Below are 15,014 nucleotides of genomic sequence, written 5' to 3'. Positions count from 1 at the left end.
TTCTCCAAGTGGCTAGCTCTGTTTTGGCTGAACAGTGGAAGGAAACAAAGTCTTTGCTTGCTCCTCTAGGCTGCGCTGTGCGCAACATTTATGTAAGTGCTCTACATTAAAGGTTAGATTGTATCCTTTTATTGACATAGTAACCCAGACTAGATAATTTAATGTCGCTTCCCAGTGTTTATTTCAGCACAGATGGCTATCGTTAAAACGTGCTAAGTGATCTTATTACAAGTGCTGTAGACGTGTGCCACATGCCAGGTTTGCAGGAAAATTAAAATTTCTTATCTGCGCTTGTTAGAGCTCAAGGCTTAATGGCACAGCATTGGCAGATCTTTCCAGATGTGAGGCTGGTCTTTCATTTTCACTTCCCTAGAGAGAGGAGAAAGGTAGAAGCAGACGATACAGGCTCACTTTGGATGATTCCCAGGAGCATGGGCCCTAATGTGAAGTCTGAATTGGCAAGTTATAATTAATGGCATGGGGGGGGGCTGTTTTCAGATTGAGGGCCACATTCCCTTCTGGGGGCCACATGCCAGAGGCAAAAGCGGGTGGAGCAATGTAAATTTTACTTCAGACAATAGGCAAGTTTTAACACACCCTCACGCCTTTCTCTGTCCTTCATTGTGGCAAGCAAAAGGCCTGATCACAGTTTAAGACATATTCCAGGCAGGCAAAAACACTCAAGGAAGGTGTGAATCTACAAAATTCTAAGAAAACCAACAAGCGAAAAGGGCAGTAAGGGCACTAGAAGAGGGTAAAACTACCCTTATATTTGTTAGGGTCCAGTGGCTCTGAACTTGGATGGGAGATCCCGCTTTTAACATATTCCTCACCATATTTACAAAATAGGAAAAACCAATTTATGAAAACGAGATATTTTGGGTAATAGCTCTAGGGTACTTTGGTTGCTATCTTAATCGTGGTTCCCCGTAATGTCTGAGCCAAAGCTTTGTGACTCGTATGCTATTTTTCATATTTAGGCAAACATAAATATATTGATTTACTGCCAGCAGCATGCAGCCCTTTCTTTGTAGTATTATTGTTGTATTTATGACATGGCTAACCTGATATCACTGAATATATTTCTCTTTGCAGATGAAAAAAGCCAAGATGCAGGAATCAGGCGAACAGCTGTTAAGGTGTGTAATTCTCGAATTTGTTTTTTAACTGCACTTGTCAGATTTCTGTGGGGTTTTTGTATATTTTGTTTAAAAGAGAGAGCTATTACTCTGTTTATATTTGTACTTCGTTTTAGTATCTGTTGGACATTACAAATCTTACTTGACTAATCTTTACAACAACCCTGCGAAGTAGGTCGCTGTTAACAACATTTCACAGATGGTGATCAGGAACTTAAAAAAAGAGCCATTTGTTTTCAAGGCTTTCATGAAGTAGGGATTGGAGCCAAATTCAGAGAGGGGGAAAGTCCCATTGAGTATAGTGCCCCAGTACAAGAAAAAGCCTAGTTGGTTATTATGAGAATGTGAATCTCTGAGCCTCAGGCTAGTGCACCCCACCCCCTTTCCTTTTTGCACGAAAGAGGAAGAGATTGCAAGGAAGTGCAGTTTTCTATTTTATTTGAGTATGGGAGGCTGGTTTGTAAAAATCAGAATATTGCACCATGGTTTGATCCGAGTTTGCACAAACCACAGTTTCCCATATTCTGAAATGGAAAGCTGTGGTTTGTTTCAAACTGTAGGAAGTTTTCAGGCTCTGCCCACACAGGGGGAGGGAAGAGGGAGCCATGAACACTTTAGGCTTGCAATTGCTCCTTCTCATAACAAGAAACAATGTTTTTCAGATAGCTTCTGTGTAACTGTTTGTAGGATGCCACTGCATGCTATATCCCACATGCTTTTTGTGTGTAATGTTGCATTCTAGAAAATTATTGAAAGCATTACTTTACTTGCATCTAGGAAACTCCCAAATTCCATATTATACTTAGTGCAAATAACACTTCTCACAACACACAAGAACATAGAAAGTAGTCTTCTACCAAGGCAGAACATTGGTTCATCTAGCTTAGCATTGTTTGCATTGCCTGGCGATGGCACCCCAGCACTTCAGGCATCAAAGCCAGGAGTTTCTGCATGCCAAGCAGTTGCTCTATTACTATGACCCTTCCCATCTCTAAATTGGAGTTTTTATAGTCATTTCAGGAATTTTAGCTAAGGGAAAACTTAATATGTGTACCCTCCCACTAGGAAAACATACTTGCTACAATTAAGCTTCATACACAATTTTCAGCTGTAGGCAAATGATTACTAGATCCCAGTTAAAGCACATGTTTTCATAGAATCATTGAGATAGAAGGGATCCCAAGGGTCATCTAGTCTAACCCATGCAATGCAGGAATCTCAGCTAAACATTCATGACAGATGGCCATCCAACCTCTGCTTAAAAACCTCCAAGGAAGGAGAGCCCACAACCTACCAAATATTCCAAAAATGTTTGTTTAGGAATAGAACCATTGCTGTACATTGTGCTAATAAAAAATTATCACCATCATGGTGATGTCTAAAGCACCTCATGTCTACTAAGCACTGTGCACAGATTAAAAACAAGATCTAAAAGACACAACACAAAATGGATGGGTGGAGGGTTGCTGTGGGGACAGGAGAGGAAGAAGTTCCATTGCACACACACAACCACAGCATTAAACATAGCTCTCTGTCTTGAACTGAGATAAGGAATACAGTATTTAACTTCACAACGGTTTCACTTGTGAAAACTGGGAATGGAATGAAGAACATGGAGAGGGACTTTCCTGCCCCCCAGAACATGCACCCTCAAGTCTTCCTAGATGGTATGAGATCCTCCTGCATGGTGTGGGATGGGCCATGTGGGACCATCAGAGGAGAAGTGTTACCCAAAATTGGGTGGAGGCACCTTGTGCAAGTGGAGCTCCATTTGTGCAGGGCACCACACTCAGTTTGCAATGATTCCGCCCTTCTGGTTTGTCTTCTTAACTGTGCTTAGAGAGCAAGCTATAGTTTGACCTGATGTTGAAATTGAGCCAGTGCTTCTGTGCTGCAGAGATAAGCAACAGCTTCTGCTTCTGTATTGATCCTTTCAGGCAAGTGAACAGCACAGACGATAGTGATCAGAAACCTGAATCCTCAAGCCTTGGTTCAAACCTGTCCATGTCCAATGAAAGTAAGTGGCTTCTTTATCTTTATAGTTGAGTAGAAGAACTGGGTAAGTTTGTGTGCCTGAATTGTACATACAAGTCCTTAGAATTCCCAGGTTTCTGAGGAGAATCTACACACACACACACACACACACACCAGAAAAATGCAAGGCTTCCTGAATCAACGAGCCATTAAGCTACTCCTTTGAACTTGCCTGTCAGTGAAACCAAATGGGGAAGAAAATGTACTACCTCTCTCTGTCATAGAAACATAGGGTGCTGCCTTATATTGAGTCAGATCATTTGGCTCAATATTGTCTATGCTGACAATATACTGAATATTGTCTAGGTTCCTCCAAGATTTCAGGGATTGAACCTGGGACCTTCTGCAGGCAGAGCAGATGCTCTACCACTGAGCTACAGCCTTTTCCCTTTTCTCTGTTCTGTAACCACAAAGGAACCAGATGGAGATGGTATTAGCCCCATTGCCTCGTGCACTTGAGGGTGTAAAAGCATCTGGCTGAAGGTCCCCTAGGACTGTCAAAGGCTAAATTCAGGCATAACACTAATCATGGTTTACAAAGCCAAGGTTTGGCATAACGTTGGCACCCACACCTTCTTTACAAACCATTGTTCGTGAGGGGCTGCTGAGCAAGGATATCAAGGGGCTGCTGCAACAGGAGAGAACTTATGATGCTAATAATCAAAATGAAAGCCGTGAGCCACTAACACTGTTTTTTAAGAAGGGCTGTCCACCACAGTATTCTCACAAATCTCTCTGCTCCTTTAATTTGGCTGGGTCATTCTGGTGACAGTCAATCCATTGTCTGGTGAAGCATACCAAAACTGCCTTTTGCTCTCTCCTGCTGGTTCAGCCATAGCTGGCATTTGGTCCTAACCTGGGTATCTAACCAAGAGACGACTGCTCATAGCTTAAAGGCAGTGGTGGGAAGGGCTGTAGCTGAGTGGTAGAGCACACGTTTTCAGGTTCAGTCCCTGGTTTCTCCAGGTTAGGGCTGAGAAAGAATCCTGCCTGAAACACTGCAGAGCTACAGTCAGTCAGTGGTGATAATATTGAGCTTGGTGGGCTTTAGTCTGACTTTAGAACAAGGCAGCTTCCTATGGGACACAACTAATTATAGTAAACCCATCCAAACTTTAGGTAACCTATAGGGAAGGATCTTGTCCTGGGCACACCACGCCCATAGCAAGTATAGTTGCAAATTGGTAGCTTGGGAAGAAGGTGCTGAGTTTCAGATATTATCGTTGAAGTGCTATGCGATCACACTAGCCAGATTGTTCTCTCCCTAACATAGGAGCCATAGGACTCTAAGAATACACACCATACACACCAAGAATTCTGGGAACTGTAGATTGTAGTGCTGAGAATTGCAGCTCTGTGCTGGATAAACCACAGTTCCCAGGATTCTTGGGGGGGCGGGGGAGATATGCTTTAAATGTGTGGTGTATACTCAGCCCAAAGAAGGAAAAGGGTGTATGGTAGCATATTGAAGACTTCTAATTATACAAAGCAATTATAGAAGTAATTTCTAGGACTTACCCCCACTGCCTGCTGACTTGCCTGCTTATAGATAAGCACTGTGTAATATAGGAGGAGGGCATTCTCGGAGGAATATACAGTTACTTCTGTAAGCGCAGCATGCAGAACACGTGGAACTAACCATACAGCTGTCCTTGAATACCCTCCTCTGGCATAAAGCTTGGGGAAAGTAGCTCATTTTAGTGAGCTGCTACACACATTCTCACAGCTAGAATTAGCTCTTGCTGTGATTCCTTCTTTTCTATGTAATGCTTCTCTGGCTTAATAATTCTCCCATGTTGGCCTAGTTCAAAGAATCATTTAAACCGGGAGTGGAGACCCTTTGGCCATGTATCTGTTTCTCGTCTACAAGCCCCATCATCTCTGATGCTAACTGGATCTGAGGAGAGTTGAGTCCAACAGCATCTGGTGGACCCAGATGCCTTCTAAGCCATGCCTTGGATGATTGTGAATGAGTCACAGCGAGGCTCAAGGTCTAGCACTGCTCCCCTCATCTCCGTATTCCCTCATGAGAGAGGAGGGTGAAAACTCCCACTTCCTAACTCCCTCTTCCATGTATTATTTACACTGGAATGCATATGTCTTCTAAATACAACGGTGAACATTACAACTTTGTGATGCTTGCGCTGATATGTTCAAAACTATTATTCTCTTAAATAATTTACATGTACTTATCAATCTCTATATATTTTCCAGTTATGCCATGCACTGATTACATCTCAAGGTCATCAAATGAATATACCTCACAGATGTATTCTGCAAAGTAAGTTGAATAGTTTGGCTCAACTGATGGTTTCTTTCTCCATAGTGTTGAATAGGGTTCCACTTTCACAACAGATACTACTACCTCAGTCGGTGAAGGGATGTGGGCCCAGTTTTGTCTTAAGACTCTTTACGTTGACAACACAGCGTTCACTCTCAGATCGGTAACAACTTTGCCCATAGCTAAAGAATACTTTAAATGGCAGGAGAGGCCATCTCCTTGCAATGAAAAGGATTGTGTGCTCACATGGGAATGGGGAGCAATCAGCCATGGGCATGACTTCTTGAAGGCCTGCCTTGCCCTGTCCCCCCCTCCTTGGAAGAGTTGACCTTAATAAAAGGCACACTATACAGTCCTTCTTCCACTGTCAGAAATACCTGTTAAACTGTGAAGGCAAATGCATTGCACCTAGAAATATATTTTCCTCTGTTGCCTGATGTGTACACCTTCTGTGCGACAGAAGTGCATGTAGCAATCTGGAGACCACACGCTCCTGTCTTTTAGAGGGTATATACACCCCAGAAGCCTGAACGTGAGCGATAGACAGGAGACCATGAATCACATAAGACCCCCTTGTCCAAGACGTCGATCACGATTGACTCAGGGACTCCAGACTGATTTTCGTTGATCACAGGCTGAGAAGGGAAAGCCTTTTCTGCAGCTGGACGCAGCAGCAGTCGCTGCTGCTGCCAGTCTCGTGTAAGCCTGAGCTCCTCCTCCTCCTCTTCCATCTGAGCCTCCTTCCAAAGCTGGCTTGCCTTCCTTCCTTGCTGCCCCCTCTGCATTGCCTGCGTGTTTGACAAACTGGAGGGGGGGAGCAGGGAACGAAAAGCTCCTTGCCTTCTCACCCACTAGTTCAAAAGCAAAGAAATAAATAAGAAAGGAGCCCCCCCTCCACAAACAGCGAGGGAGGCAAAGAACAAAACACATGGGGGAAAGCCCCCTTAGCGCTCCATGAGTTTGAGTGAGGGAAAGGCTTTAACGCGCAACAGTAGGGGAAAGAGAGGTGGAGTAAGGGCTTGGGGATGCTGACACAAAGTCAGCTGCATTTTAAAGCAACAGTAGGGGAAAGCTGGAGGTGGAGTGAGAGAGTGAGGATGGTGTGTGTGTGTGTGTGTGTGTGTGTGTGTGTGTGAGAGAGAGAGAGAGAGAGAGAGAGAAAAGCCCTGCATGCTCTGTCTTCTTAGAGAGAATGGGCTGCTTTGGGGGGGGGGGGGGGAGAGAAGACCTGCACGCTCTGACTGTGAAATAAAGATCCGTTTGTTTGTTTGTTTAATGACTTCGGAGGGTGGTAGATCACTGCCAGTTTTTGATATTGAATTACAGATCACAACCTCCTCAATGTTGCACGTGCCTGTCATAAGAGATGAGCGTTGTCTCCCGAGTTCCCTGGCTGTGACGAGGTTGCTTTGAAGCGAGGAGCAGTTTCCTCTCTCTCCCCAAAGGAGCAAGTGTGCAGCCTGTGGCAGCCTTGTGCTATCGGGAGAAAGCCAGGAAGGGGAGGCAATTCCATGTACCCCAGGCAGACTCTCTATTTCTGCTGTAATGCTACCTATAGGGAGTATATGTTGAGGGACGGGTTGAGCTTGGGAGTGGGAAACTTCTTCACTCCCTTCCTTACCCAACCCTGTTGTCTAGTTACTTATCAGCATTCCTTAATGGCAATATTTTTCTTTTCCTTAACCAGGCCATATGCACATATTCTTTCTGTACCTGTATCGGAAACGATGGCCTCTTATTCTGGTCAGACTCAGTACCAAGCACTGCAGCAGTCGCAGACATACGCTGTTTATCCTCAGACAACCCAAGCCTATGGACTACCTCCTTTTGGTAAGCCAGAGTTCTTACAGTAAAAGGTGTTTTGTGAAACTATGTATGTAAATTACTATTTTCCTTCATAAGAACCTAAGAAGAGCCCTGCTGTGGATCAGGCCCATCTAGTCCAGCCTTCTCCTTCTCACAATGTCCAACGAGATACCAGGGGAAACTGACAAGCAGCTCTTCTTACATATATAATGCAAGAAGCCACACACGTTTCTGGAATGAGACACATGAGTCTTACATAAGAAACTGTACTTGCTTCATTGCCTGAATTATTGAATGTGAAAGCATCATGCATTTTCTAAAGCTATTTGGCATTCTTAATTTTGGGTGTGGGTGTGTTAACCCTAGCATACTAACTCTTTATCATAATGGTTTACCAAGCTGCTCACAGAGAGTTTTTTAGTAATTTGATGGCAATTTTTAAAATTTCTTTGGTGAAATTCATCTAGGCACTATCTGTCCTGTTACTGTTGTGATGGTACCACCCAACCTGCTGTCCAGCAGCCTTCTTTACCAAACTGATGTAGGAGGTCTCTGGCATGGTTTTGGAGAACCCTGGGAATATTGTCCTGGGTGACTTCAACATCCATGTTAAAGCTGCTCTCAGTGGTTTGACTCAAGACTTCATCACCTCAATGTCAACCATGGAGCTGTGTCAAGATGTCTTCGACCTGATACATAGTGAAGGGTACACGCTCAGTTTGGGTTTTGCCCTTGGTGGCAGGTTTGGTGGCCTGGAAATAAGGTGGGCGGGCGGTTCTGTGACACTTTTTGATGGCTAATGGTACCAGTTTCCCCCTACAGGAGTGGAGAACTAATTAAGATGGTCCAACCCCAGATGCTTAATGGATTCTGATGGAGTTCTTGATACTCCTTTCTCGATGCTGGTGACCCTTCCCAGGCTCTCACTTTGCAGTGGAATGGCAAGATGTGGAATGGGATTGATATGATTGCTCCTGAGTGCAGTCTCTGGTGCTGCAGAATGCGTTTGGCCTCCTGGTATACTGGAGAACTGCTTGTTAAGAAACAAGCCAGATGACATCTGGAGTGTGGGTTGTGGTGAAAGCAGCAAAGATGTAAAAGCGTACTTTGCTGCCTTCACCTTATCCTTCAGGCATTCATGGAGGTTATGAATTATCTAAACCCCTTCCAGTCTGGGTTCAGATCTGGCTTTAGGAGTGAATCAGGATGGATGACCTTTATCAGAAAAAGGATGAGAGGTGTCCCTGATCTTTCTGCCCAATCTCTCATCAGCTTTTGATACCATCAGCCTTGGGTATTGGGGCACTGTTCTGCAGTTCTAACCTTATTTCCAGAAGTCAGTATTGGATGAGTGTTTCTTGGGCCCCTGGCCCTTGAGCTATGGGATGCTGCGGGGCATTATGGTATCTCGGTGCTATTTTAAATCTATATTAAGATGTTGGGAGAGGTTATTAGGAGTGAGGTGTCATCAGTATGCTGATGGTAGCCAACTCTCTTTCTCTGTAACATCAGGAGTGGTTATGAATGCCATGGACCAGTGTCTGGATGCAGTGTTGGGCTTGATCAGGACCAATAAGCTCAGCTTGAATCCTGGCAAGGTGGAAGCTCTGTGAGGGAGCAGTTCCTGGGTCCAGGAAGTTAGTCAGTTGTTTGCCCTGGATGAGGTTGCACTCTCCCTCAAGGGCAGGTACATAGTCTGGGGGTACTTTTAGATCAAGCTCTGTCACTGGAGGTGCAGGTGTCTCTGGTAGCTAGGAGTGCCTTTTACCAGCTTCGTAAATTAGGCCTCAGAAATTCTCGCAGATTCCCTGGGATGTTGGTCATTGTTATCTGGCTTATTGTCACATGTGATCATGGCCAGTGGCTGTCCAGGATCTCTCCAGAGAAAGATCTTTCCCATTAACTGCTACTTGATCTGTTTAATGCTGGGGATTATACCTGGGATCTTCTCTGTGCAAAGCACATACTGACTCTCTCTCTCTACCCAACACACCTGAGAAGGTCTGACAAATAAAGAGTTACCTTGAATCTGGGTCATTTTAAACATAGTTGACAATAGATAAAAGATTACAGAGGAGCACAGTAGCAGAGAGTCGGGTCTAGCTGCTCTTGTACGTGACAAGAGGATAGTTTGAGCAAAATAAATACCTTTTTTCCAAATTGATTTCATCAAGTGTGTGTGCTGTTCTCTTGTGCTTATCTCTCATGTATATTCTTGGTAATTGATCTTAAATGCATCATGCAGTAATTATCATTGAATGCGTCAGTGAAATATTCCTGTGGATAGTGTGCCACAGAAACAGTTCAGAACGGAAACACATGCTGGTAACATTATCCTCCACACAACCAGCTCCCTGTAGTGCTGTGCAGGAATCGAAAGGGTGACAATCAGCTCCTTAGCATCAGTCTAGTAAGAGTTTCATTAGAAACGCCAGCACATTCCCCTGCAAAGGCTTGGAAATTAACCTTACCACACCTCTTTTCCCTCTTTTAATTTTGGCTAGCTTTTCTCCCCGTCTTCTTCCTCTTTGCTGTTTTCTCTAGGCTTGTGCCTCAAAATTTGCACATTAACCACCTTCCATATTTAGGTGATGGGTTTTGTCACTTGTACTCGGAGGCAAAAAGGATCTCGGTGGGAAGCCTGGCTTGACCACCACCAATTTTGTTTGTAACTGGTGCAATTTATCTGATTCAGGTGCACTGTGGCCAGGTATGAAACCTGAGAGTGGTTTAATTCAGACTCCATCTCCAAGTCAGCACAGTGTTCTTACCTGCACTACAGGGTTAACCACAAGCCAATCCAGCCCAGCACATTATTCTTATCCTATTCAAGGTAAAGGTCAGCATGGTTTTTTATCTACGTACCTCTTCCCTGTAACCCGGTCTAGAAACCGCGAAGAGGCCAGCACGTTTTTGTCTTTGTTTTGTGCATGCTTCTCTGTGCTTTGTGAGTCATGGTTCCCTCCCTCCCACCCACCTTGCCATTAGCCTTTCTTTTTCACTGATTTGCCGAGATCCGCTGTCTGTAACTGGATAATTTTACTTTGCCGTGCTTCTGAAACTCTCACAGAGGCAGGAGGAAAGGGAGGAATGGGTTACAGAAATCAAATGCATGCCACTGTTCAGCATGTCTGTGTTCATTTCCCAATATCACTGGGCTTAAGCTATCAGAATGCATAGGGGCCTAGCTGTTAAGAGCTAGCAACTATTACTTTCTTTATTTTAAAGGTTTGTACCCCGCCTGTTGATCAAATGGTCTCTGTGGCAGATTGCAACAATTAAGAAAGGAAATAGCTATTCAATAGCTCTTGTTTTCCTAGCTAGTGACAGAGATCGATGTGTCCTTTTCCCCCACACTGCTGCAGTCCTGGTAACCTGGCAGTTAGAGTACTTTCTGACAGGGAAGAATCTCCTACAAGCTGCTTATTTTGGGCATATACACTCCAGTTCCCTCCTTCATGGCCTGATTTGCAGTTACCATAGTATCTTGTTGCCTCTGAATTAAACAGACTGTAGCTACTGCTGCAAACCACAGTTTACCTCTCAACTAGAATTGGAAACTCTGTTCCAACCATGGTTTGCAGGCCATCTGTTTTATGTTGACATTTAGCTTATCCAGTTTGGATGTAACAACAAATTCTGGAGGGAGGAGGAAGAAGAGAGAGTATCTGGGCCCAAAGCCCATTCATGCTGTATCTGGCTGACTCAAGTTAAGCCACTTGCTGCTTCCTCAGATTGTGGTGGGAATATGGTTAACACTCATTTCACTTACAGATGATTAGCTCCCCATGTTGTTAGAGCTGCTAGACGCAACTGTTTTAAGTGTTACACATGCAGCAAGTGACCTGTTTCCATCCACATTTGCATGTGATGGTTTCTGCTCCACCCCAATACTGACCTTGTTCGCATGTCACAGTATTCCGTATTACCATGAACTCATCAATTTGCTTTGCTCCTCCCTGAAAATGTTTGGGGGAAACAAACAATGAACCCTGGCTTAGTATTATGTTCAGACTGGGAATCATGGTTTGTTGCATGCCAGACAGTTCAATTAGAATATAAATTGGCCACCTCCTTCCTCTTCTGCTGGAAGAGGGCTGCTGGTCTCAAACTACTAAAGCTAAGAGCCAATGAACATGTTAACGTTAGTTACATCTCTGTTCTTTTAAGTATAGGGTATCCCCCCCCCCCACACACACAGTGTGGGGGCCCTGATCCAGATCAGCACCCTAGCATGGAGTGGGAGAGGATTTTTTTTTTTAACTCTTTGCCTTTATATAGTCCTGATCTGGATTTGGATTGGTGGGGGTGGGAGGAGCAGGTCCCACACCTGCAGTTTGTATAAGAAAAAGTGCTCCCATTCTAGTAAATGGGAGTTTTTCTTTCCACTGCAAATGGCAGGCACAGGGCTCCCCCATACCCGTTTGGACTGGGCCCCTCACACTGGCCATTTGTGTGCAAAAAGCCTGCATTTAAACTAATGTAAAATGTAGTTTGACCCTAACCAGATTTTTTATAAATGAACAGAATCATACTGCCTATCTACATATGATTTTGAAGTAACGCTTAGTTTTGTAGCACATTCAGGTAAGTATAATAACCTCTGTTTTGTATCGAAAACATCTAGTATTCACCCAGCTGGCCTTGTGTGAATCCTCATATTTCACAGGGTTTTTGTTGGGTTCATTTAAAAAACCCCAGCAGTGAAGAGTGTGATCTTAATGTTCTGGTTACCAGTATGCAGCTGCCTCCAAAACAAGAAACCAAACCTCGACTCTGGCACATTGTGTGTACTATGGGTGCATGAATTTCAAAAACTCACTTTTGGTATCACTGAGCAGACCTTGGAAGAAATGCAGACCTAACCGCTTGCCCATAAGATGGAAATGCAGACTGCTGGGATAGATTTGGTGTTTTTCATCCAGATCTTATGTCCTAGTGACGCACAGCGGGCTTATTGATCAAAAACAAGCTGTGAACAATGTCACATAAGTAAGATAAGGAGAGCCACAGCCAAGCAGCTGGTAGATCTGGACTGAAAACAACAGCATGCTGTCACCCCTAAGTGCACCTTTCTTTTTCTTTTCTTTTTGTCAGTTGCATTAAGAATTGTAAGCTGCAAAACAGCACCACTGGAAAAAAACTAGCTTTGAGAGCTTTCTGCTTATCACACAGACAGTCTACTATAAAACAATAGGCACACAAGCTGGAAGGAGCTCCCAGAAGGATTTCAGATGCTAATGTAGCTGATTTCCTAGAATTAAGTAACTTTCTATTGCCTTTGATGAAGTAGGTCATTCACTCTGGGGGATTAAATTGTTTGCTTCAACTCCATTAAGAGCATCTCTATATGGCTGCTGCTCAGCTGTGGCATGTGACAGAGCCCCCTCTCACATTCAGCTCATGGCCAGTTTGTTTAATATGGAAATTCTCCTGCAAAGGGACAATTATTAGGCCCAGCACCCAGGCTTAAATACAGCATAGAGTGAGGCATGCGTAAACCCCTTGATTTCAGTCGGCTTCACCATTCCTAATGATGTGTTGTCCTTAGTTTTTAAGAAGATCAACTTCTTCTTCTTCTTCTTCTTCTTCTTCTTCTTATTCTTATTCTTATTCTTATTCTTATTATTTCTAGCCAGGAAGCTGCTCTATGGTACTTCTTTCCACTCCCCGCCCCTTTCCTTTTTTCTTTTCCAGCTGACACAACATTCTGTGACTATTGAGTATTCTCAGTCCTCCTTGGGCTGTTTCTGGTTTTGCTTCTTTTTATAAAGACTTGTGTTTCTGTAAACCTCTGAGTTCCCTGGAGCACACTGATATCACTTGCATGTTCTTCAGTAGCCTTATTTTGACTCCAATCCCATTGGCAATCACCATAGTTCTCTATAGTGGTGATGAAGATGATGATTGATTAGGTTGGATCCAGATGGTGTTATTCACACTTGGGACCACTTGAAACCAATATGTTGGTTAATTTTTCACACTGGTTTTCCTGAAAGGTAAATGCAGATAACTTAGTCTGTTGTTAGTAATATTGTGCAGTTATAGTTTCCCGACTTTTATGTATGGAAGGAACAATCTTTTTCATGTAGATTTTTTAAAAAAATTAAAAAACTACTACTATCTGGCAGAATCTAAAAGCATTGCTTCCAGAACTGAGGACACTTGCATCCTGTTTAGGAAAAGGATGTCTGTGGGTCTTTGCAAACTCCATCTTTGATTAAGGAAAGCACAGTTGATGCTAAGAATGCCAGCACTGCAGTTTCCCTGCTCCAATGCCCTTTGGCTTTGCTGCTTGCACTTCTAACAGATTGACACATAGCCATCTGTTTGATTTTTACAGCTTCAAGTACCAACGCCAACTCAGTTTCCACCACCTCACCTGCTGTCAATATTTCAGCATCAGCAGTAGCCAGCATCTCTCAACAGGTATGGTTTCCTCCCATAGTAATAAGCCTGCATCAAAGTTAGAATCATAGAATCATAGAGTTGGAATAGACCACAAGGGCCATCGAGTCCAACCCCCTGCCAAGCAGGAAACACCATCAGAGCACTCCTGGCATATGGTTGTCAAGCCTCTGCTTAAAGACCTCCAAAGAAGGAGACTCCACCACACTCCTTGGCAGCAAATTCCACTGTCGAGCAGCTCTTACTTAATTTTACTCCATGCTTTTCGTTTTTGCATGGTAGAAAGCTTTTTATTATTTTTCAGACTGTATGCTTGAATGCTAAGAGTGCAATAGTAAGCCATGTTTACTTGGAATAAGACTTACTTTGTTTTGTTGTCCCTTTCCCTCTTATTTTTGAATAGGAGTATCCTACGTATACAATTCTTGGCCAAAGTCAATACCAGCCATATTACTCAAGTTCAAGCTTTGGGGTTGTAGCACCAGCAGACAGCAGCACAGAGAGTCCCACCTTAGCAACAACCACGTATCCTTCTGAAAAACCAAATGCCATGGTGCCTACTCAGACGGCGCAGAGACATTCCTCTGGTAATATGATGGGGAAAGGATACCGATGTCAGAATGCCCCTATATGCTCATGCTGCTTGTATGGAAATGCTTGTGCGTGTACATATTGGGGTGAAGGGGTGGGGGACTCACCTATACAATAAGCTGTGTCTCACTGCACCTTGGTCTGGTTAATGCACTTTGTTTTTATCCCTGGGAAATTATTTTTTGCTATTCTACTGATTGCCTTCTGCCCCAACCCTCAGTCCCAAAAGGTCTCAACTTCCACTTTATTTTTTAATTGTTTGCAGATCACACCTTTCCCCCAAGGTATACAAGGTGGCATACATGTTCTTCATACAATTATAGAATTGTAGAGGTGGAAAGGACCCCAAGGGTCATCTAGTCCAACTCCTTGCAGTGCATCTAGTCCATGGAAAGCCAAGCATCCATGGAAAGCACATAAGCAGAGCATAAGGGCAAATCATTATTCTGCTTGCGGAACCCAGGAGCTGGTAATTCAAAGGCATGCAGCCTCTGATTCTTGGGGCAGCATATAGACACCATGACTTGTAGGCATTGGTCACCTCCTCCTCCACAAATTCATCTAGTCCCCTTTTAAAGCCATCCAAGTGAGTGGCCGTCTGCACATCTTCCATCAAGTAGCCAGTGAATTGCCATCCAGATGTGCCAGAGACACACAGAATTGCTCCCCAATTAAGGGGGACCCAGAGTATGAATTAAGTCTTATGCTAAAGGCCTACACAGATTGAAACCCAGATACTTGAAGGAATACCTATC

At 43.8% G+C, this 15,014-nt stretch overlaps 1 protein-coding gene across 3 annotated transcripts in view; it reads left to right on the top strand.

The window, feature by feature from the left end:
* EYA3 (EYA transcriptional coactivator and phosphatase 3) overlaps window positions 1-15,014 on the top strand; it is a 53,064-nt gene that overhangs the window by 23,151 nt on the left and 14,899 nt on the right. For 2 of the 3 annotated variants that reach the window (XM_028742737.2, XM_028742735.2), the window contains exons 3-9: window positions 1,096-1,139; window positions 3,077-3,156; window positions 5,388-5,454; window positions 7,142-7,284; window positions 9,956-10,093; window positions 13,604-13,689; window positions 14,072-14,255. In XM_028742737.2, coding sequence (XP_028598570.2) covers window positions 1,096-1,139; window positions 3,077-3,156; window positions 5,388-5,454; window positions 7,142-7,284; window positions 9,956-10,093; window positions 13,604-13,689; window positions 14,072-14,255 — 742 coding nt within the window. The remainder of the gene's footprint in view (window positions 1-1,095; window positions 1,140-3,076; window positions 3,157-5,387; window positions 5,455-7,141; window positions 7,285-9,955; window positions 10,094-13,603; window positions 13,690-14,071; window positions 14,256-15,014) is intronic. The other variant, XM_028742736.2, reaches the window with a different exon arrangement.

This window comes from Podarcis muralis, chromosome 7 (assembly GCF_964188315.1).
Source record: "Podarcis muralis chromosome 7, rPodMur119.hap1.1, whole genome shotgun sequence".
In the NCBI taxonomy this organism is placed as follows: domain Eukaryota; kingdom Metazoa; phylum Chordata; class Lepidosauria; order Squamata; family Lacertidae; genus Podarcis; species Podarcis muralis.
Note: the sequence above shows the minus strand (reverse complement) of the source record. Positions and strands in the feature narration are given on the sequence as shown.